General features: G+C 58.0%; 1 protein-coding gene across 1 annotated transcript in view; it reads left to right on the forward strand.

Annotated features, from left to right (window-relative positions):
- The window catches only part of PER2 (period circadian regulator 2), a 30,649-nt gene extending 7,754 nt beyond the window's left edge, over positions 1–22,895 (forward strand). The window contains 16 exon segments of the mRNA XM_049614566.1: positions 1,121–1,263; positions 2,880–2,958; positions 5,326–5,432; positions 5,984–6,137; positions 6,419–6,527; positions 7,306–7,431; positions 7,853–7,940; positions 9,470–9,629; positions 9,720–9,844; positions 10,668–10,832; positions 11,999–12,238; positions 14,126–14,937; positions 16,119–16,296; positions 17,198–17,390; positions 18,519–18,669; positions 20,713–22,895. Coding sequence (XP_049470523.1) covers positions 1,121–1,263; positions 2,880–2,958; positions 5,326–5,432; positions 5,984–6,137; positions 6,419–6,527; positions 7,306–7,431; positions 7,853–7,940; positions 9,470–9,629; positions 9,720–9,844; positions 10,668–10,832; positions 11,999–12,238; positions 14,126–14,937; positions 16,119–16,296; positions 17,198–17,390; positions 18,519–18,669; positions 20,713–20,862 — 2,980 coding nt within the window. The 3' untranslated portion in view covers positions 20,863–22,895.
- Positions 22,896–24,073: the final 1,178 nt, after the last annotated feature.

Here is a 24,073-nt window from a genome sequence, read left to right on the forward strand (position 1 = left end):
CCCCCCCCCCCCCCCCCCCCCCCCCCCGCCGAGCCCCGCTTGTGAGGCTGAGGAGGTGTGGGAGTGGCCCCCACCGGCTCCCGCTGTGCCGTGACCCCACCCCGCGCCCCTCGCCCCTCGGCACCTCTTCAGGGTAGAGGCTTATGCGGGCACCCTGCCATGCAGTGCGCATATTCCTGAAAAGTCTGTGTGAAAACTGCATTTCACATATGCACAGGGAGGGGGCGCCTGGGGGGCTCAGTCGTTTGAGCGTCTGACTTCGGCTCAGGTCAAGATCTCGTGGCTCGTGGTTCGAGCCCCATGTCGGTCTCTGTGCTGACAGCTCGGGGCCTGGAGCCTGCTTCGGATTCTGCGTCTCCCTCTCTCTCTGCCCCTCTCCTGCTTGGACTCTGTCTCTCTCTGTCGATAATAATATTAAAACAATTTTTTAAATAAAAACAATGTGCATGGGGAGTTAAGGCAGCATGGTCAGCAGTGGGGTGATTGGACCCTTCCTCATGGAGAACATCAGCCCGAGGAGCCTGGACTTGGTGTCCGTCACCTGGGAAAGCGGCCCGGGCCCTTAACCAGGAAGGCACGTACCCCAGGGCCCAAGAGGACCCCGAAAGCACATGCAGCCTGTACCTCAAGTGTGTGTTTTTTCCAGAAAGAGCCCCCAGAGCTTCCCCAACAGGCTTTTGGCCTGAAACAAGGTGACCGGTTGAGCGTCCAGCCGCAGTGTCAGGAGTGACCCCCTGGCCGGGCTCTGGTACCCTGGGCAGTTGGGGCTGGGGCCTCAGTAGTGAAGCAGCGTCTTCTCCCCCAGTGAAAATGTGACCCCCTGTAGAGAACGGCTCCTGGAGGAGCTCCCACTGCCCAGGGCTGTTCACTCTTCGCTGTGCCCTTTAATGTCGTTGACACCCGAGGGAGCGGGGCAGAGGCCCAGACCCAGACCCCGGGCGGCACCTCCAGCTTGGCCCAGGTCCCCAAGAGGGGAGCCTGCCTCCGCCTCCCGGGCTTCGGGACAGCCAATGCAGGGATGCTCTCGGAGCAGCCGCTGCGGGGAGAGGTGGCTGGCAGTAAGCAGGACGGGATTCCTTCTGGCCTCGAGCCACATCGCTGACCCTGCCGTCCTCCACAGTGTCGGGAAGAGCCACGAGAACGAGATCCGTTACCACCCGTTTCGCATGACGCCTTACCTGGTCAAGGTGCGGGACCCGCAGGGCGCCGAGGGCCAGCTGTGCTGCGTGCTGCTGGCGGAGAGAGTGCACTCGGGCTACGAAGGTAAGAGCCCGGCCCAGGCGGGGGCACAGGCTCCGTGTGGTGCCTCAGTTAGTCCCGTGGCTCACCCCTAACGTCAGTAAGGCTGACTGCCAGCCCTGGCCTCTCCCCCCACCTTGCACAGTGTCCGTCTCCCTCTGGTTGCACGCCCACCTTTGTCCCCTGGGCCCCCCGGTGGCCCCTGCCATGCCGCCTCCCCCTGTCCATCAGAGGGTCTGGGTGCCGGCATCTCGCACCCGTGACCAGGCTGTCGCTGTGTCCAGAGCGCCCTGCCCCTTCCCCAGCCACTGCCTTCCATCCATACAGTGAGGATGGCCCTGCAGGGTCCCCAGGTCCCTCCCATCCTCATGCACCTCCCACCTCGGAAGCGCAGGGACAGCACTGCCTGCTCAGGACCCCACACCATCCGCCCACTCGGGAAATGAGGCTGTGGCTCGTCCTACCTTCTACTGCGTTCCCCGCCTTCCCGACGTGCAGCCTGGCGGCCTGGCTCCCACTGTTCACTCTGGTTCTTTCCTCCCTCCCTCTGCCTGTAGAAAATCACAGTACAGCAGGCTTATCCCACCAGGTGCCCGTTCCTGGTCCTGCTGGCTTCTCAGACCACCTTCTCCCCGCAAAAACCCCAAATCTGGACTTTCCCTTGAAGCCCAAAGGCCCCCAGGCACTTGGCCACCCCGATTCTGTCCTCCTGGTGACTCCACCTCCTGAACTGTGGTATGACACGGTCCTCGTGTGACCCGCTGCAGGACCAGGCCGGGAGCCCAAGGTCCTCGCCCCAGCAGCTCCACAAGCCACGTGACCAGAATTCCCAGAAAGCAGGCGCCGTGTGCAACTACTGAGCCACAGGGATCCAGTTTGGTCCACGTTTCATTGTGTTCACAATCTTGTCTCAGTGGTTAATGATGCCAGTTTTTAAAAAGGCATTTATTTCTTAAAACCGATAGAGATGTTTTAGGTATGTGGCCCTTTCTCAGATGTTTGAGGGGCTCCTCCATATGGAATATTCTCTTCCAAATATTCGAGAAAGACTGAGAGGGGTTACCTGGGTTTCACCGAGTTGTTCATCCCAACAGGATTCTGCTTCACGAATGGAAAGCTTTGGAATTTTGAATGTTTTGCCCATGAATTTGGTAGCTGAGGGAGATTCCGGATATACGATTTCCTTTGTGCAAGTTACTCTATCTTCTTTGCCCGCCCTAGAAACTGTAAAGTCCCCGTTACAGTGACATTTGCTGAGAATGTTGAATCTAAGCACTTAACTCATTTTTTTTTAAACAATTTGTTGAGCTCACCCTCGTTGGATCCTGAAAGATCACGGATATGGCCTTCCGGCACGATTTTGCCGAGAGAAGCCTACGCGACAGCACGTGCTTCTGTTAGTGTGGCGGTCCTTGGCCTTCTAGACTGAACCTGCCCACAGAGGAGTTGAGGCTGGCTGGCGGTCATCTAGCGTAGGGTCTGCTCTGCTCCCTATGTGACAGGCTGTGGTTCAGAGTCCCCTTAATTCCTTCCTCCGCCACACATCCTGTGAATCGACACGGCGTTTTCCGGTAGCTATAATGTAACTGCACTAAGTGTGTATTAGAATCAGAAACTTGTGTAAAATTCTCTTCTTTCAGCCCCTCGAATTCCTCCTGAAAAGAGAATCTTTACGACCACGCATACACCAAATTGCTTGTTCCAGGATGTGGACGAAAGGTAAGCCGCCTGGCGCGGTGCCCTTTGCATGTCTTGGAATCACTATCGCGCCCTTCGTGTCGGCAGACTCGACCACGTGATGTTTAGCGTTTCGTCATTATCTTGGTTTTACTTAATAGCAGCTCAACACAGCCCAGTCAATTTTTATGTTTTGGGCACGAACGCTATGCAGCTAAAGTTAAGGCTGCATGTTGGTTTGAGAAGGTAATCCGCAAAGATGTTGAACTATAGGCAATGAAACGATTGTGGAATTGCACTAACAACCTCCCGAGATAGGAACGTTGTGTAAATGGAGCATTCTGGGGAGCTGATCATCGTTCTAATGGAGTCTATCTTTATTATCCTATTTAAACTCATTTCGAAATCGCACACGACTAAAGCACGGCATGGCCAGGGACGGCGTGCTTGGGTTAGGATTGAAGCCGGAGACGCCATTGGCAGGATCCCAGCAGAAATGTGTCCCACACACCAGCGTGTGTGTCACAGCCTGATCCCCGCGGGGGGGGGGGGGGGGCCGGCGGTCACCTCCGTTCCTGCCCGGAGCTTCGCTCCGTGTCCCACTCAAGGTGCTGTGGCCGGAACACATGGTGCTTGTGGGAGTCGGGAGCCCTGCCCTTCTCAGAGGGTTCTGGGTTGGCTGACTTGGGGCCGAAGCCCACGGAGCGCCTCCCCCCGGCCCCTCCTGCACAAAGACAGAAGATCCTGCTGGCTGCCGGCAGTGATGGGGAAGAGCCCCCCTCGGAAGACCCACAGGAAGTGGACCCAGAAGCACCAGAAGCACTCCGAGCTTTCTCAGTCGGCCCAGGCGACCTCCACAGATGCTGTCGAGGATCAAGCCCACCCTGCTGCCTGCGCCTGACCTGGAGACACCAGGTACCTGGCCTGGACGCAGGGCCTCCGGGGAAAGAGTTGCTCTCGGGCAGCCAGGGAACCGTCAGCCTTCAGCTCTGGGCGGCTCAGGGCTGCTCTGCTCGCCCCCTGTGGCAGAATCACCAGAGACACAAGGCTTCAAGGCACAGGTTCCTGGGCCCCACCCAGCCCCATCCAACAGGGTCTCGGCGTGGGGGCCGTGGGAGCTGCGTTCACAAAGCAGCCCCAGGATAATTTTTATTCTTCCAGGAGTCTGAGAACACCTGCCTGCAAACCAGCACAGCTGTCACTCGTGTGCAGGTGTTGTGAGCAGGTGCACAGGGCCTTCCTCAGCAGAGCCCTGCGGGTGGCCCAGCCCACGGAGCACAGGACACCTGGGCGGTGGCCCGGGCTCCTCCCCACCCTCTCCCTCCTTCCTCCCCCTTCTCCTCCTCCCCTTCTTTCTTCTCCCTCTCTCCCTCTTCTTCCTCCTCCTCTTCCCCTTCCTCCTCCTCCTCCTCTCCCCTGGCCAAACCTTGACCTGGAAGGGCACCAGGAACATTCTGTACATCCTATCAAATGAAAACATGAAGCCTGGAGAGTGTGTGTCAGACCAGGAGGAGAAGATCGAATCCTAACGCGGGGCCCACGAGAAAGCTCCATTCGAGGGGAACAGGCAGGCATGGCTCTAACGGCTTGGAGAAGGCCCTTTCGCGTGAGGGCATCCGCTCGGAAGAGGTTGGGGAAACATCAGTTCGATGCGAGAAGGCTGGTCTCCAGGGTGGGGAGGCTGAACTGCAGCTCAGAAGAGGGAACAGTGGCTGCGTGGGCAGAGAATGCTGGCCGTGGGGGCAGAATGGGCACCGAGACGGTCACCCCAAAACCTCATCCTAAAAGCTGCAGGAGGAAGCCCGGTGGCACAGAGCGAAGGCCCCCCGCCTGTGTGGCACCTTCTCAGGACCAGACACGGCGGCCGAAGTAACCGAAGCACAGCATCCTGAGCTGGAAAAGAGCCAAACAGGGTTTTCGGGCGTGCAGGCAAAACTTGTTTAAAAGAAGCCATGCCCAGCCCCATCCAGCCAAACTTACAAATGACATGAAGAAAGAAAAGACCTTAAAAGACAAAAAGCAAGAACGTTATCATGATTTACTCTTTCAGGAGTGAAGACGCCGCCCCGTGCTGGGGCACTTGGCCTGTATGCGTTGGGCACTTGGCCTGTATGCGTTGGGCCTCCTAGGGCCTAGCTCCCCGTCACAGACCTGTGGGGATGTTGTCATCTTTTGTTTGCCAATTAACTGAAAGACTGTTCTCTGTGAGCCCAGTTCTCCAGCTTTGCTCTCTGGGGAATTTGGAGTCTGTCCCTTCCCTGCCCCCCAGGAGGAGGATGGTCCTTAGAGATGAACTAGGGCCCCCCCTTCGAGGCTGTGTTCCAGACCGCATCCCGAAGCGCAGCCATGAGGCTGGGGCTGGGGAAGGGGGGCTGCACAGGGACCCCCGTGTGTGTGCTTGCTTTGCAGGGCGGTCCCCCTCCTGGGCTACCTACCTCAGGACCTGATCGAGACCCCCTTGCTCGTGCGGCTTCACCCCAGCGACCGGCCTTTGATGCTTACCATCCACAAAAAGAGTAGGTCCCCTTTTCACAGTGAATCCTGCCGTCAGCACCCAGCCTAGATGGGTCAGGCCGGCCGCCAGTGTGTGTGACGGGTGCCCCGGCCGTGCCCGAGCCCTAGTCCCGTGGGTCAGGAGCGCTCATCTCTCGTGGGGCCTCTGTGGCCCACAGCCTGAACCGTGGCCATCCTGCCTTTACGGTTGGCTTCCCTGGCGGGTGGGGGGAGGGGTGCGGGTTCAGCTGTGGCGACACGGGTGCTGACCAGGCCAGGGGAGTGGATGACACGGGTCCCCACTGAGCCCAGGCCTCGCAGACACGGGGGACGCTGAGTGCCCCCCTGGGGGCCAGTCAAGGCTACAGACGCGTGTGCCGAAATGCGTGGTGGCGCTTTCGGCAACGGTCCGTTGTTGCAGTTTAAAGCGGGGCGGGGCGCCGACAGCGGTAGCGTTGGGGAGGTTGGCATCTCTCAAGTTTCGAGGTGACTCCAGAACGGAGCGCCTCTCCCTCCCCTCTTCCCGAGAGCGCCAGCCTCTCGTCCTCACGCCCGCACCCTTCCCCTCCCCCAGTCGTGCAGTCCGGCGGACAGCCCTTCGACTCTTCTCCCATCCGGTTCCGCGCCCGGAACGGCGAATACGTCACCCTGGACACCAGCTGGTCCAGCTTCATCAACCCGTGGAGCAGAAAAATCTCCTTCATCATCGGGAGACACAGAGTCAGGGTGTGAGTGCTCTCAGTGCACGGCGCGGCCCGGGAACCCTGGCTCCCCCACCAGCACACCGCGTGGGGCGGGACCGGGTGACCAGGACCCAAGTCACCTTCCGCCACACGCCTTGCTCCTGGGGCGGGGGGGTAGGGGGACACCTCACGCAGGCAGAGCAGCGAGTGGAAAGGAGGAGGTCGTGAGTGGGCAGGTGGCAGCCCACGGGTCTACAGGGGGGAGGCAAGCCTGGCAGGGGTGTGCGGCATGGGGCCCAACTAACAGACAGATTCACGCGGCACAGGGGCCCTTTGAACGAAGACGTGTTCTCGGCTCCGTCGTGTGTGGAAGAGAAGGGCCTCCACCCCAGCGATCAGGAGCTCACGGAGCAGATACACCGGCTGCTGCTACAGGTGGGTGCATTGCCTGCGCGCCCTCCTGTCCCCCTGTTCAAGTGGCCCAGGGCTGCTCAGAGACCCGGGGTGCCCCTCCCTCCCTCCCTCTTGGGCTCGTCTCCCCGCATCCGGCTCCCCCCTGCGCCCTGGTGCCCCTGGTCTGGGCCCCGGACAGTTGGGCACACCTGCCGTTTGCACCGTTGGGGGCAGCCCCAGCCATACATGTTGGGGCGTCTGTGCCTGAACGGCAGCCCGGGGCGAGCCACTGAAGGATGGCACCCAGCCCCCGAGTCCGCCCGCAGGCCCTGGTGCTAGCCCACGCATGGCCCCCCACCGGTGCACCGGGTGAGAGCGGGTCACCTGCTGGGCCCCGGGGGACCAGAGAATGCCTTCTCCGTGTTCTGGGGACAGACGCAGCACTCGAGAAAACTTAGCGTGGCCACCAGTCCCCCCAGCCAGGCAGCTTCTGCCTGTCCATCTCCTCAGACCGCGGCGACACCACAGCACGCCCCTTCTTGTTCCTAAAACGCCTGGGTAGAAACCAGACTGGCCCATGAGGGAGCTGAGGGACAGGGTCGAATGGTCCCTCTTTCAGGGAGTGTGTGCGACTGGGATCGGGGGGATGCATCCCGCAGCCTGACCCGGGGTTGCAGCCCAGCCCCCACCTTGTCCTTGCCCTGCTCCCCAGGGCAGGTCACAGCCTCTGCGAGACGGCCGTGTTGGGGGGCACCGAACCCGCAGTGCCAGCCATGTCCCCCAGCCACATCCAAGGCCTTCCTGTCTGCTGTCTCCCCAGCCCGTCCCCCACAGCGGCTCCAGCGGCTACGGGAGCCTGGGTAGCAACGGGTCCCACGAGCCCCTCATGAGCCAGACGTCCTCCAGCGACAGCAATGGCCACAAGCACTCCCGCCGGAGGCGGACCGTAAGTACCTATCCACCGTGTCCCTCCCTCTCCGGGTAGACTGACCCGCGGCAGCCCTGGAGCCCGCACAGCCCCAGCCACCTGCCCTCTGAACCTGCTCGCTCGGGACTCACTCTCTAGTCTCTAAGGGGGGAAGCGTCCAAGAGCTGTGGCTCAAGTCTGGGTGAAAATCCCTTAAAGCAGGCGAATCAAGCAGAAGTGAAGACACAACAAAACCGTAACCTGCCGGGTCCCTTGATTTGTGTTCTTGGGACCATCAAGCTCGTTTTCTCTAGCTCGGCCACACTCTGATTTCTCGTTCAGAACTTACTTCTGCGTTGCTGGGAGTTGTCAGCTCTTCTCTGACCTCACCGTGGGGGTCAGGCTGCGATGCCAGAGGGTCCCCTCGAGGGAGTGACGCGTTCTTGTGTTTTTCCTCAAGGAAATTTGTAAAAATGCTAACGGCAGGGTCAAAAGCAAAAGTCCTTATCCTGGTGACTCTGGAGAACAAAAGGAAAAACGTGCTACAGGTAGAGCATTATTCTCTGTTTCCTTCGTAAAACCTTTTTTTTTTTTAATGTTTATTTTATTTTTGAGAGAGGGAGAGAGACAGAGCGTGAGCAGAGGGCAGGGGTGCAGAGAGAGAGGGAGACACAGAATCCGAAGCGGGCTCCAGGCTCTGAGCTGTCAGCACGGAGCCCGACGCGGGGCTCGAACCCACGAGCTGTGAGATCATGACCTGAGCCGCATTCACACGCTTAAACTGAGCCACCCAGGTGCCTCTCCCTGGCAAAACTCTAAGTGTGGGAGGCGGAAAGAGGAACCTGGTTTAATGTTAACTCCAGGTGGCAGGGATTTACCCTTCCAGTGTGCTACCTCCCCTCCCCATTGGGCAGCCCCGCTCGGTGACGTGCCGCCAGCGTGGGCCTTCACTCATTCAGTTTCGCCGACCCTGGCTGTTGTGTGGTCACCTGGATCCCCGCAGGCCTGTTGGGATGTGGCCAAGGCGTGCGTTTCTGCCCCGTCGCCCCGTTCTAGCTCTGCGTACTGGCCGTGGGGTCGGCGCTTCCAACGACGTGAGCAGGTGCCCTCGCCCCCCTCGGGCTGCCCAGCCAGCCCACAGCGCTCACACCCGTGAACGCGGTGTCTGAAGTGGACAGCGCCAGCTTTGCTCAAAGGCCTCCCTCTCACGGGGAGCCAGTGGCCCAGGGAGCTGCCCGCGCACCCCCTCGCCGCCTGAGCCTGCCCCACCAGGTTGTGTCCCCGCGCCCTCGTGCCTGGGCTCATGCTGTTCCTCTGCACGTACATGCACACGCACACACATGCACCGCACTCCTCTCCCCGTCGTGGGTTCTTGCTCTTCCCTTGCACTCAGGGCTCGCCTCCTCCAGGAAGCCTCCCTGGGCTGCCCACACCTGGCCTTCGCCAGGATTTTTGGCCTTCGGGACGTGTGGGTGTGCACTTTGCCCCCAGCGGACAGACTGCATGCTGCGGTCTGTGCTGGGTGTTGGGGACACAACAGAGGGCAGGGCGTGGCTCTGCCCATGAGGGCCCTTAGGGGAACGCGGTTTGGTGCGTGTGGTGAGGGCGAGAAACGTCCACAGCAAGCCGCACTGGAGACCATTACGACTGTTATCACCCACTGGGTCATATTTGGAAGGACTGACCCTCCCAGAGACAGGGAATAATATTGAGCAACTAAAAAGTGTCTGCAATCTAATTGGCCCTAGAAGCTTCAGGAGTTTAAGTAAGAACTGGCCTTCCCCACTGCTGAGTCCCTGACCCTGGGGATAGCCCGGGCCAAGGGCCGCCGAGCCCCAGAGAGAAGCAGGCCTTGGCCCTGGTGACAGCTCCCTCTAGGTTCCCTCTGTGGGTGGCACAGTGACACTTGCCCCCACAGAGCTGCCTGAATATCTGGCTGTCCCTGGATTTCTGTGTCTGTGGATCATATTCTGAGCCCCGAGCCTCATTTGTAGGCAGAATTAAGAGACTTTGTAAACATACAGAATACTGTTTGGGGGAAGCAGGTGTTAACTGAGCTATCTGGTCCTTCTTTCAGAGATACAGAGTAGTTCCTGTGCTCAGATGAAAGCTGTCCCCGTGGAAAAGGACAGCTCGGGCGCCAGCCTGCCCCCGGGCGGCTTCCCCGAGGAGCTGGGTGGCAAGAGCCCGCCCGCTGGCTCCTACCAGCAGATCAGCTGCCTGGACGGCGTCATCAGGTGCGGCCCCTTTCGGCCCCCCCCCCTCTGTCATTCGTGCACTCTGGGGGCTCCCGTGTCACATGAAGCCCTTCCCGGCCCCCTGTGCAGGTACCTGGAGAGCTGCAGTGAGGCCGCTACTCTCAAGAGGAAGTGTGAGTTCCCGGCGAACGTGGCGATGCAGAAGGCCGGCGATAAGCGGAAGGCGGTGGCCGGTCTTGGGCCGCATGGCACAGGTGTCTTGCCCGTTCGAGCTGCGGGGGGTGTGGTAACTTGGATGCCCGCTGTGGGATCAGGTGTCCCGGAAGGCCTGGAGCCCCCCTCCCTCACAGGGCAAGTCTGAGGGCTTCAAGGACACAGTCTGTGGGTGGAGGCTGTTTCTTCAATAGCCAAAGTAGCTCCAAAGTTAGCAGCCGTCTCACAAGCTAGACGTAAAGGTGATCTGGGACTTCGAGACGAGGGTCCTGTCGGGGCTGCTGGAGCGGGAGGACCGGGGGCACGTCACACGGTCGTTCTTGGGCAACATGGTGTCTCAGCAGAGCACCGGCCTCTGAACGTTGCTGCAGCCCTACAAGCCAGGTTAAGTCTCAGGCCCCTCAGACCCTGTGAGTGTTGCCGGTGGTCATTCTGAGAGCCAGAAACCAGGTGTCCCGTTGCTGAAAGAGCACGAGCTGGGCAGTCACACTGTGAGGGACTGTCTGTGCCCGGGCTGCGGGCAGAGCGCTCAGCAGAGGGCAGGCCCCTGGCTGCCTGTGCGGCCTCTCTCTCGGCCCGCGGAGGGGGTCCGGGCAGAGGCCCCTGACCCAGAGGACCTGCGGCTGCCCGGCCACCCGCCCCCTTTTAGAGGACTTGGGACGGGAGAGGTGTGATTCCGCCCACTTCAGAATTTCCTCTTCTCGCCCCGGGAATAAATACCTGCCAACAGACCGTCACCTGCCGGGCGTGTGCGGACCAGGTGGGCCCGTGGGTTTGGGTGCATCACACAGACAGTGCTGGTTCTTATCTGAACGGTCTGCTTTTATTGCACGTTTGTGTCTGTGTCCTTTCTGCCTCACAAAGAGACGGCCTCACCCTCCGAGGTGAACAGCCACGCGGAGGTCAGCGCGCACTTAACCTCGCTGACGCTGTCGGGCAAGGCGGAGAGCGTGGTGTCCCTCAGCAGCCAGTGCAGCTACAGCAGCACCATCGTCCACGTGGGCGACAAGAAGCCACAGCCGGAGCTAGGTATGCTTCTTGGTTCTCGGACGATGCCGAGGGTTCTCTGACTTTAACGGTAAAAATTGGGTTTTTTTAATTAAAAAAGTTTTAATTATTTTTTTTAACATTTATTCTGAGAGAGTGAGTGTGAGCAGGGGAGGGGGAGAGAGAGAGAGAGAGAGAGAGAGAGAGAGAGAGAGAAAGAGAAAGAAAGAATCCTAAGCAGGCTTCATGCTCAGCGAGGATGGAACCTGACCACGGGCTCAATCTTAAGACCCTGGGATCATGACCCGAGCCGAAATCAAGAGCCAGACATTCAACTGGCTGAGCCACTCAGGCGCCCCTAAAAATTTGAATTTTGGGCTGCCCTCCTAAAATTTTCTTTAAGTTTGTCCAAGTGCAAAAGAACCCTAGCACTGCCCAGGAACGGAGACCCAGGAAATCCTGGAGCATGAAAAACAGGTGGGGGGTTAAGGGGGGGGGGGGGGCGCACACGGCGCCTGTGCCTGTCCGAGTCCCCATTGCTCTCTGGCACCACCTGGTGGCAGGTGTCTGTTCAGGCATGAACAGGGAAGACGCTGAGGTGGTTCTCAGCCTGGGCCTGTGGGGGGCAGGGGGGAGGCAGGGGGACTGAGTAGGGATCCTCGGGTCCCCACTCCCTCCCCTGTTTGAGGACAGGAGCCAGCACAAGTCGTACAGCACTGAGTTAGCTTCTTTAGAACACCCATGAGTGAAATAAAACCCAAAATTGTTCTTTTCTGGGCAGAGAGAGACAGGAAACAGTGCAGGTAAGAGAGTCGGTGTCCAAACCCCTCTTTCCGGATGGTCAGTGGGTTCCACCTGCCCCTGTCCCGTCACGGCTGTCACGCCTGAACCAGGATACGGGTCATGCGCTAGCTCTGTCTGTGGTGCTCTAAATGCTAGGGACTAGGAACGTCTCCAACGTTGAGCTGAGCCCCGAGATGCCCCACGTTTCACTTTGCTTAGAAGTCTGCTCCTGGAGCCGCCCCAGGCAATGAGACTTCCGTCATGGACTTGCGTCTTGCGTTGTTAGCCTTCTCAGGGCGCTAAGTGAGCTCACCGTGGATCTCAGCTTCACGAAGGATTTCTCTTCTTCAGAGATGCGGGGTGGGTTATCCATTGTTTTAGCCCCCGGGGCCCTTGCACACCGGAGGTGCCGTCTCATGTTACAGAGCTGGTGGAAGATGCTGTGAGCGGGCCCGAGTCCCTGGATGGCCGGCCCTGCGGCCTGGGCGCGGAGAAGGACCCCCTCCGGACGCTGGGCCTCACCAAGGAAGTGCTGGCCGCCCACACCCAGAAGGAGGAGCAGAGCTTCCTGCTCAAGTTCAAGGAGATGCGGAAACTCCACGTCTTCCAGTCTCGTTGCCATTATTACTTACAAGAAAAATCCAAGGGGCAGCTGAGCGAAAGAAGTAAGTGGCGATACCTGACCTAGAGGTGGATTTCTAAAAGCTTCATGTTCTTGGTGGAATGGGGTCCAGTGCTTCTTTCGAAGCGTGAAATGCCCCCAGTTTGGGACCCCCGCGTTTGTGAGATACGTGTTGGAACTTGGAGGCGATGCAGTCTCTTGCGGTAGAAACGGGTGTCCTCTCGGGTCCCCAAGGGCACAGTGCCATCGAGAGCGGCGACAGCGCCAGGCTGGCCCCCGTGGAACATGGGATGGGGCCGTTGCAGGGATGCCACGTCAGACGTTCTCACTGGGTGGCTGTGAGGGGCAGGGGACCCCACCTGTCCGCAGTACTGACGGGGCATTCGGTGTCAGGCTCGTGAGCGGGGAGGAGCCCCGGCTGACATCCATTCTCCTCGGGAGACGTGTCCTCCTGGCTGGTCTGGCCTCAGGGCCGGAGGACAGCCCCTGGTTGTGCAGAAAGCTGCCTTTTGGGTTGAGAGCCAGCGGCTGGTTGAAAGGCGTGGGGGGAAGTCAGATAGACAGGGCTGGACTGATCAGAGACACCACGCTTTCCCTGGTTCCCCCGGGCCAGACACAGGGATCAGAGCTAGTGGGCCCAGGAGACGTGCACCACAAGCTCCCAGCTCCCACCATCTCTAGGCAGACACACCAGGGTGAATGTATAAGAAGTAAAGTAGCTGATGCTGTCTAGAATCGTGTCTCTTCTACTCTGTTCCTTTTCTCCTTCTTCCCCAGACTCAGGGTGACTGCCAGGCCATAGAGAATCTCTGTGGAAATGAGAAGAAGGTGTCACCTCCCACTGTGGGCAGACCCACCCTGAGGGCCTGGCTTGGTGCGGAGTTCCAGCTCCCTCTTGCCCACTTGGCCCACTTTTTGCAGTGCACAGACTATACGGCTGTCCACAGCAGCCCTGTCTAGACCCTGATGTGCTATCCCAGGAGCCCAGTGCTTCAGCCACTAGTCCCACCAGGGGACAGATTTCCTATAGGAAGAACATCAAACAGAGTCTGAATCCCAAAACCTCTGCCCACTTACCACTTTGCCTTAGACTGGCTGGTTTGTCTTCAGCATGGAGCAAAGGTGTGGACCACACCCTGGCACAGGTGTCCCCGCATACCCGCTGCAAAAGTCCCAAATTACCCTAGGTGACACGAGAGGAGACGCTGAGGTTCCTGGGACCCATCCCAGGCGTGGCATGACACTCCGACCCAAAGTCCTGCTAGCACACCAGTCGGGGCCCGGGGTGGGGTGGGGATGTGCCAAGGTCCTCCGGTTACCAGCACAGACCTCCCACCTTCTAAAGAAAGCATCATCTCTGCAGCACTGGTCGCCTGATAGACCTCCACTCAGGTGCAGTCCGGGCTTTATTTGACAGGTGAAGCAGGAAATCTCTTGTTTTAAGGAACAGTAGTGATAACACTTGTAAAATTCAAAAATAAGGTTTGATGAGATCAGTGGGTCTATCCTTCAGGTTTCACAGACCAGTGTCAGGGAACAGCATAGATTCATCAGCCTTTTTACTTCTTTTGGCCCAAATAAAACCTTCTAAATACTACTTTTCATCACTATGATTTTGCAAAAGAAGGGACTTTTTAATAGCAGAAGGAAACAGGCATGTGATCTTGTAGTTAAGGGCAGTCTTAAATTGGTTGACTCTGGTTTCATGAGTATTTTGCCCTGATTATTTCACTTCACCAAGGGTCAGGGGACACCTTTACGGAGGCCCCAGTGGGCCCCAGGCTGACATTTGGAAACCCCAGACTGCTGAACTAGGAGGTGCCCTCACGTTTCTAAACTTCTACAAGTCTCCAAAAACCAACACAGAGGAGTCACATAAACACTTACATCTTAACTCTGGTGGGTTTTTTTTTTTTTTCCATTATTTTAGCCACCCCTGGACTAAGAAATGCCTCTGGAATAGACTCATCTTGGAAAAAAACCGGGAAGAACAGAAAACTGAAGTCCAAACGGGCCAAGCCTCGAGATTCCTCCGAGAGCACCGGGTCTAGGGGGCTGGCGCCCCACCGGCCCCCACTGGTGGGCCTGAACGCCACGGCCTGGTCGCCGTCGGACACATCCCAGTCCAGCCGCCCCTCGACACCCTTCCCTGACTCCATGCCAGCTTACTCCCTGCCGGTGTTTCCAGCCCCAGGACTCATGCCCACGCCAGGCCCGGTGGCGGCCACACCCGTGGCTCCCCATGCCGGCTTCGCGGTGCCCACCGTGCCCATGGACACTCAGCACCCGCCGTTCACTGTCCCCTTGGCCCCCGTCATGGCACTGGTGTTACCCAACTATTCCTTCCCTACGGTGACCCCCGGCCTGCCCCAGGCCTTCTTCCCAGGCCAGCCTAACTTCCTGCCCAAGATGATCCCTGCCTCGCAACCTGAGCTCCCTGGTCGGACCTCATCCCCCAAACAGCCGTGCACATGTCCTCGGGCAGAATGTGGGCCACCGGCATCTCGTGCAGCCACCCCAGCCTCCCTGCCGTCCGCCTCTGGGCCCACGGGCAGAGCCTCCCCTCCGCTCTTCGAATCCCGGGGCAGCTCACCTCTGCAGCTCAACCTGCTACAGCTGGAGGAGGCCCCTGAGGGCAGCGCCGTGGCCGCAACAACGGCAGGGTCCTCGGAGACCACGGGGGCAGGGCCAGACTGCAAACCTGGCACGGCCTTGGACCGGCAGCCAAAGCCTTCGCCAATTGTAAGGACCCCCCCCCCCCCCGCCCCCAATGTTCCTTCTCTAAGGCGGGCGCCACATGCAGCACGGCAGGGGTGGGGCAAGCCCGTGTCCTCCCAGATGGGAGTGGTTAGACACCGTGGCTTCTGCCAAACTCTTTGTTTTGACACAAATACTCATGCTAGAAATTAACGTCTTCCAGTTAAGCGACCCTATCAGAGTAGAGCGGTGGGAGCTCTTCGTTGTTTGGGGATCCCAACGAAGGAGGCTGTATTGATGGACGGCACAGGCAGGGTCCGAATAGCCGCATGTGACTTCATGCCTGGCTACGAGCCGCCTGGAGATTCTAAACCAAAGTCCGATGATAAAGCACAGTCAGCCTAACTGCCAGAACGAAGGCTCGTCGGGGGTGGGGGCAGGGAAGCTGGCAGCGGAGGCACCCTGGGTGGACGTAGAGGCGGAGGACAGAGCTCTGGAACCAGGCGGTCGGTTCCCTTCCTCCCAAGTCCTAAGGGACGCCAGTGTGCCGTTCTTACTCGATTAATGAAATTGCAATTGTGTCTCCAAAGAACCGCTTCTGTGTTCTGAATGAGCTTAGGCGTGTGGCAGTGTTAGCGAGGCCGCGCAGTCCACGGGCGCCCCGAGGGGGAGCTGCACGGGGCCCCCGGAGGAGGACGCACAACCTCCTGAGCACAGACTAACTTCCCCAGTGTGTCCCTGCCCTCCCAATTCCTGTTTCTGGGGTCCTGGCCTCCTGACGGAAGGGTCCGGCTGCTGCCAGGCCACGCCTCTCCCTCGGTCCCAAGGCCCCGCCCCCCAGGCCAGAGCCCCACCCACGGCGAGGAGCAGCCACCCGGTGCTGCTGAGGCAGTTCCCCGCTCCCCAGTCTGCACTGGTGGAAGGCCAAGCGGGAGCTTTTCCCTCAAGGATCCTGGAACTGCTGTCTTTGGTGTGACTGTCCCCAAACTAAGGTTGATTAGACGGCATTCATAGACCACTGGCGAGCATGCTGCTGTAGTCCCAGTAGCTGCGGGACGCACTCACTGGGCCTTCTTCGTTGGCATGTGAAGGAAGGGCCAGCGATCTGGGGACCCCGCTCTGCCGCGTCCCTGGTGTCCCTGGTTGGCCTGTGCACACAGTGCCCTGCAGCTCCCCAGCCCCACCCGGTCCATCCTGACCGTGCCATCTTCTCCCTGTTCCTGAAGCGCGAGGAGCCCACAGACGCGCCAAACAGCGATGCCCTCTCCACGTCCAGCGGCCTGCTTGACCTCTTGCTGCACGAAGACCTGTGCTCGGCCACCGGGTCGGCCCTGTCTGGGAGCGGGGCCTCCGATTCCCTGGGCTCCAGCTCGCTGGGCTGCGATACGTCTGGCAGCGGAGCAGGTACGTTGGTGACCTGGGAGCACCCAAGTCCCGCGGGAGTGGACGTGTTTTAGTTGCCTCAATTCAGGGCTTTTTTGGAAGATGGTCTCTTGATGTACCTGAGGGCATCCTCAGCTTTTCCCGACCTCAGGCCACGGTAGCGGGTGCGGACCAGGTCCCGACAGGCATCCAGCTGGCCCTCCGAGCGGCTGCCCAGAGCCCACGGCAGTTCACACCCGCAGGCACGTGCCCCTTGCTCCTGCCCCAGCTCTGCCCGTGGGCATGCCCTGCACCTGTTTGCTTTACACTCTCCTGGCATTGCAGGCCTCACCCCTGCTGGCTCTTTAGGAGCGTCCCTCCGGCTCTCTGGGCTGCTAGGAGGGCTGGTGGTGTTCGCCCTGCCAAGGGAGCCCCCCTCATGTGAAGCTGGGGTGTGGGCTGCACGCCTGAGCGGCGAGGATGAGCCCGGTGTGCTGTGGAACTCCGTAAGGGGCAGAGCTCACTCCACAAACTGAGACCCCCCCCCTTCCCCCCCATGGGGTTTCCCTTCCCCTTGCTCTCTGGCCTCGCTCCCCACGGGAGGCTCACTGGAGAGCGATCCCCGACCCAGCTTCTCTGTGGCCTAGCCTCGTCAAGGAGCAGGGAGCTCTTGGAAAGAAGACCACACTTTCTAAGACCTAGCCCCATCTGGACTTCTCGGGGCTGGCCCTGGAGGGAAAGAATCACCTCCATGGTGCCAGCTGGTATTCCCCAAATAATGTGAGGACTGAAAACGGGGGGAGGAACATCCACCAACCTGGGCACTCACCGCCAAGTAAAACTCTTCAGCTCCCCAAAATTGCCGTCGCCTTGTACACGCGCGTCACACGAGGTTTAACGTTGTGTCGAAAGCTTTGACTTGCCACGTTTTGTGTTTTTAAAGGCAGTAGTGACACGAGCCATACCAGCAAGTATTTCGGGAGCGTGGAGTCTTCGGAGAATAATCACAAAGCAGAAGTGAAGGCGGACGTGGAAGAAAGCAAGCACTTCATCAAGTACGTCCTCCAGGACCCCGTCTGGCTGCTGATGGCCAACGCAGATGACAGCATCATGATGACGTACCAGATGCCTTCCCGGTAACCACTCGACCTTCTCCTAGGGACGTGGGATCCCCCACCCAGTCGGGGGGACTTCCCTCTGAAGCCTCATCTCAGATTGAGTTGAGTGCAGCAGACAGAGAAGCGGGGTCACTCCGGGTGGCTCTGTGGTCCCACAGAGAGCCATCTGTGTGGACAGTGTGCCCCGGAGCCCTGCAGAGTGACCTCCCGTGGGCTGTGAGGAAGATGGGCTCCCGGCCACCCTCCTGGGCGTCGCACTCAATGCTCACGAAGCATTTGTGCCAACGTCTGTCTCCCTTCTCTGTCGCCCAGCAACCCTGTGGGGTGGATGGGGTGTGTCTGTCTTAGAGATGCCGAAGCCAAGGTCGAGGTAGGTGAGCAGCCCTCGGCCACCGGCTGCTCTGCGGTGACTGGAACTGGGCCACCGCAGTGACTGCTTGTCAGGCTGTTCTAGTGAACCGTCATGGTCCCTGCCCCCGCGGAGCCCCAGGGTGGGGGAAGCTGGGGAAAGAAGGATTAACGCTGAGGCTCAGAACAGCCCGGCCTCTGTAGGGGGGTCACTGGGGCTCTATCGCCGGGGCAATGTCAGGGTTTGCAGGAGGCAGAGGAGTTATTCCGCCAACCGCCTTAATGGCAAGAGTCTCCAGCTGATCAGCTTGTGCAGGTAACCAGCTCCCGTGTCTAATTCAAAATAAAACCAGGGCGCCTGGGTGGCTCAGTCAGTTATGCATCTGACTCTTGATTCTGGCCCAGGTCATGATCTCACGGCTCATGGGTTCGAGCCCCACATGGGGCTCCACGCTTGGCGTGGAACCTGCTTACGATTCTCTCTCCCACCCTCTGCCCCTCTCCCCTACTCATGCTCTCTTTTTCTCTCAAAAATCATAATAATAATAACAATAATAAAATCAAAATTGTTCTCAGGTTATCATTTTAGTAGGAAAACTATGGATTATTTACTAGGGAGATTAAGTTATCTTAAATAGGGTAATTTATTTTAAACAAAAAGGAAATTTGCATGAAACAAAATCACCAGAAATTATACTAATATGGAAAGAGTCGACAGAAAATGAGTGTGTAAAAGAGAAAACCACGAAAATCCCTTACTAAGACATTCTGAATTGCCTAACTGCATGTTCTCTGAAGGAATTTGGAGACCGTCTTGAAGGAGGATAGGGAGAAGTTGGAGCCGCTGCTGAAGTCCCAGCCCAAGTTCACGGAGGGCCAGACGCGGGAGCTGCAGGATGCACACCCCTGGCTGCGGGAGGGCCGCCTGCCCCCCGCCGTGGACGTCACCGTAAGTCACAGCGCGTAGTTTCTGACGTCGCATTAAAGGGCACTGCGAGGGGGCCGCTCCGTACTGTCTTTGCCAGTGTTCTGTAAACTTAAAACTCCTAGAATTTGAGAGCGTTCACTAACGACAACGAAAGACACCACGATACCGTTAGTCTGAGGAACTTTCTTGTAATGGCTCTGCCACATTGCTCCCGAAAAGGCCTTCTGAAGGTTCAGTCTCGAGATCCAATGCTGAAATTGGAATGTTTTTTCTCTCTTTCAATTCTGTTTTCCATTAAAAACGAAACAAAACAGGAAACAGGAAGCTCTGCTCCTACCATAAACCCTCACTGCCCCTGTGGACCATTAAGTGGCCATAGGAACAGCGCTCCCACAAGGCCACGCACCCCCTCCCGCGGCTCCCGGAGACATACCTGCGTGCCCATCCCTGCTCCCCGCTCCCTCCTGAGCCCCGGGTCCCCCGCAGCCACTCATTTCGGGGGCTCGGTGTCCTTCTGTAGCTGAACCCGCGGCCAGCCCTGTCCTCCACCTTCAGGATGGGAACGGCCACTCCCCATCACCTCCAGCATCACCCCCTGGTCCAGGCACAATGCTTCTTCAGCTGGATCTTCCTAGTAGCCTCCCTGCCTCATGTGGCTCCCCCGGTCCCCGACAGTCACATCCCTGTCAACGGGGCCCCGTCTCAGTCCCAGTGCCGCAGAGCCATAAAAATCTGACATCTCTTGGTTTCTCCTCCCTCACTCTCTGCACCACATGGGCCTCTCGCCTGCCCCTGAACGCAGCAGGCAGGCTCCTGCCACCGGGCCTTTGCACCTGCCCTTCCCTCTGCCTGGAACCCCCTCCTCTTGGATAGACACGTGGCTGCTTCTGGCTTCCCTCACGTGTTCCTTTCACACGCCACAGTATCGGCTGCCTACTTCTTCGTGTCAGATGACCCCAAAACTTAGTGTCCTAAAACAGTAAACACTAATGATCTCCCACTGTTTCTTTGGGCTGGGAATTCAAAAGCAGCTGGCGGGGAAGCTCTGGCTTCGTCTTTCCTGAAGATAAAGGCAAGATGTTGGCTGGGGCGTCTGTGGTCATCTGAAGGCCAGAAGACCCCCTTCCCGGGAGGCTCCCTCCCATGCCTGTCAAGCCGGTGCTGGCTGTGGACAGGAGGCCTCGGTTCCTCGCCACACAGGCCTCTCCCCACAGGGCTGCCTGGCTGTACTTGTGGCCTGGCACCGGATCCCCAGAGAGGACGGGAGGAAGCCACAGGCCTCTTGGGCCCCACGATGCCCTCCATCACACCATCACCTCCTCTTTGCTGGAGGCGAGTTACCAAGTCCAGCCCACACTTCGGGGATGGGGAATGAGGCTCCACCCTCTGAGGGAAGGGTCTCAAAGAACAGCCCTCCATCAGTCACCTTCTCTGGCCTTTTCTAAAGGTCCAACGTATAATAGGACCCCCTCCACGTGCCTTGTTCCGCGTCCAGCTAGACTTTCATTTTTAACACTCTAGGGAACTCGCCTCACTCTGTTTATTGTCCCTCTTCCCCTACGAGGATGTCACCTCCACCGGGCGGGGTTTTCATCTTTGTTCACTGGTGAGTCCCAGTGCTCAGGACATGTCTGATGCATAGCAGGTACGCAGCAGATAGTCGGGGAATGAGACCGTACATCGCTGATGCCCCATTTCCCAGATTAGGAAACTGAGGTTGGCGAAGGCAGTTATACTGGGCCTCGATCGACTCCGGCCCCACAGGCAGGAAGAGGAGGAGCTGCGACCAAGCCTGAGTCTCCTGGCTTTGCCTCACTGCTCAGATAAGGGCTGGACTGTCCTCTGGCCTTGGGGGAGGGGGCAGCGCGGCCCCAGGGGGGCCGCGCTGTGGCCTCCCTGAAGAGCAGGCAGGGTCCCAGCAGCCCCTCAGAGGCGCCCCGCGTCCCACCCCTCCTCTAGCAGCCGCCTGGCCAACCCCTGGTCACCTGCACCTCCTCAGATTGAACTACACCGTGGTAACGAGCATGTCGTTTCTGTTACTGATTTGACATTTTTCCTTTTAAGGAGTGTGTTTACTGTGAGAACAAGGAAGAAGACAGCATCTGCGTGCCATATGAGGAGGACGTTCCTACTCTGGGTCTCAGCGGAGACCCAGACACCAAGGAGGAGGGAAGTGGAGCCCCCTTGAGTCGCAGAAGGGAAGAACAGACCTAAGTCTGTCCTGGCCCCGCCCCCACCCCCGGACAGCCGTGATCTGCGCTAGGAGGTGCTCGGGAGAGAGGAGAGGTTTTCTCACCTGTTTGTCATGAAGTGGACAGATACGCTTATGTCGCTTTTTTTGTTTTAGGGGGAAAAAACACATAGTTTTCCGAAGGGGTGATTTAAAACCGGAGGGTGGGAAGGGTCTGGGAGGAAAATACATTTTTATATTTAAAACATACCTACGGAGGTTGGGGGGCCGGCGGACAGATTTTCAGTATTCTTTAACTTGAGAAAGCCTGAACCCCCTCCTTGCACGTGTCGGGGAGGTTGTCCCAGGGCTCCCGGAAGTCTGTGGACCCGAGGAGGCTTCTCGCCGGTCCCTGTGGGTGTCGGGAGGCATCATGCAGGCTGCGACAGACAGCGGGGAGCCTCCCCAGCTTGGTGCGGGTCAGATCAAATTCTGGCCTCTGGGGGCTGCTTTTTATCTAAATTATCATTTAGTCAAACTAGGTGTTTTTAAAAACATGCCAAATGGGGATCACAGCCTCTGCCGATTTTCTTTCAAAGTGTTTCGCATTAAACGGCTTGAAACCTACTCTGGCAAACCAGCAGCTTCGGCTTCAGGTCCCGTAGCGGCAAACATTTCAGTCTGACGTAGCTTGTGTTTGGGGTGAACGGCGTGGAGATGCTCACTCGGGACCAGAGAGGCCCAGTGGCTTGTGTGGCCGGCTCCACCAGAATAGCACACACTCAGAATCTCCTGTGTATTTCTACCGTGTTCTTGTATCCTTTTCAGACCGTGACCAAGAGGTAGATAAAATATGTGGTTGATTACCTCCCTGGTGACTTCCCTTTGCAGACCAGGCTTTGATCGCCACCCAGAGGACCATTCGTGTTGGTTGGTCCTTTGTTGGGAACCTCCCAGACCGGAGCTCTGGCAAAGAGTAGCCACTGACATCGTGATCTGGTGACCGCGTCTGCGTTTTCCAGGGTGCCACGAGCTCACCTCTCCCACCGAGCCCTGGGCTGGGATGCCGGCCCTCATTCTTTTCATGAGCCTGACCTCACTCGGGGCAGCTTCCGGTCTCTGCAGTGAGGTCCCCTGGTGTCACCAGCACTTTCAGGGCAGCGGGACAGCCGGGGAAGAGTGAGGCCTCTCTATCTCACCAAACCTCATGTTGCACCATGCACCCCCAGGATTTGGGGGGAAAAGTCGTATAGGTCCCTGGAGTGAACGGAAAGTTACCACAGGTGAAACAATGAACTTAAAATTGGACTGAGTTTGTAAAGACGGAAAAAAAAGCAGGCTTCCCCTTGTTCTCTGATGGAGAAGGGGCTCCTGGAGTCAGCCTCCCTGTAACCTGCTTGGTTTTCAGTCTTATGATTGGATATTAATCCCGTTTTCCATAAACTCAAATGCAAGAATACTGTGGGTTTTTTTTTTTTTTAATTTATAAAGTAACATCACCTTCTCATGCCCAGAATGAGGTAGTAGCCTGTGCGTTTGTGTGGAAAATAGAGGTATCAAATCCGCCTCCCGCCTCTGAAGTCCGATCATCAAGGGATTAGACGCTGGTCAAGGTTACATGAATGTTACGTTAACATACAGCCGTCCAGACGTTCTCCACTGCTATGAATGTCTACCATCGGCATTGTTACCGTATGATTCGCGCCCATTGATTGTTATTAACCGCGTAGCCTCCACACGTGCTGGAAAGTTGACAATAGGAGCATTTTGTGAAATTGTTTACACGATGCCGCGCATCGAGATGTGTTTCCTTTAGTGTGCGTGCTTACACAGGGGTTATAAAACTTTCTCTCGATTTTAAACTGAGCCTTCTTTTTAATCTGTTCCTAAACAGACATGTAAATACGCTCTCCGTGTCTGTCTCACGACTTGGTAAGCCTTGCCGGACAAGTGGTTTGTCCATGCACCCACCAAACTTTCTCCACCCAGTGCAATATGTTTGTTTACTGCTCGTGTCTTTTTACGACTGTTTTGCTTTTTAGAAAATTGGTAAATAAAGCAAGTATATTTTTTATTGTTCCTTGGGTGTGTTTTGAATGTAGCACAGAGCAATCACAATGGAGATCAAAGATTTCCAAAAGGTGTGTCTCAACAGAGAACTCCAGAAATGCCGTGTTCGGGACAACTTCTGTCACAGAGGCCTCCCTCGCCCCTTCCGTTGCACAGCTGGTCCCTTCCCGTGTGTGTGCGCGTGAGTCTCTCTTACGTGCATCATCCTCACCACATGCTGTCGCACTGCCCGGTGAAGTCTTAGGATGTGAACTTCACAAAATGTAGATCTCATCATGTAATCCAGCGCTCCCATGGGCTTTTCACTTGCAGATGCAGGGGTGAGGCTGGTTGGCTCAGCCCCCAGCTCTTCTCCACTCCAAGGTGACCCCAGGCACCTCCTCTGTTTCTCTTGTGCCCTGCCCTGGGTGTCTGTCCCTTCTAGGGGAGCTGGCCGTGCGCTGGCCACAGGGCCAAGGGCAGAGGTCTGAAGGACGCCAGCCAGAGAGGCTTCATGTCTCCGTCGGAGATGATGGGGCAGAGCCACCCAGTCCCCTCACTCCACACGCCCTGTCCTTCTTTCCACAGTGATGGAGCCGTGTGGGGGGGGCCCGGGCAAAGCAGTGGGGTCCTGTTCCCCACTTCCTCCCACTTTTCACACCAGGATCATGAGGAATGGAGCAGAGACATGAATGGATCCTGGACCCAGTGCCCAGCTTCCCAGAAGCTCCCTGAGCAGGAGGGGGAGGCTTGAGTCCCTGCCTCCTGGCTTCATGGTGACAGGGGGGACGGCGTGGGGGTGAGGGAACAAAGGCAAAGCCCTCCCAGTAAGCACAGAGGCCTCTGCAAACTGGCCTTAAATGGCCAGAGAGGGCTGTTTCACCAAACTGACTGCCTTTGGGGACTCTTAATTGCATTTTTATTTACCATATAACCCCAAAGTCACCCCCCCCCCTTTATTTCCAGACCAAAAGGAGCTTCTCCAAGCTTTCTGGGCTGATTGCCCACAAGGGGCCTGAATGTCCATAGGCTGGCTGCTGCCTTTGTTCCCTGGGGATTTATGGCCTGCCCCCCCTGCCGCTAACTGGTCCCCCTGTGGCCACCACAGCCCTGCCCAGCTTCTGCTGGCCTCTGTTCCTGGATCTGGGGGGATCAAAGGGCCCAAATGCTCAGGAAGTCTGTGCTCAAGCAACCTTTGAAGGTAGG

The sequence above is a fragment of the Panthera uncia genome (genome assembly GCF_023721935.1).
Source record: "Panthera uncia isolate 11264 chromosome C1 unlocalized genomic scaffold, Puncia_PCG_1.0 HiC_scaffold_3, whole genome shotgun sequence".
Lineage (NCBI taxonomy): Eukaryota > Metazoa > Chordata > Mammalia > Carnivora > Felidae > Panthera > Panthera uncia.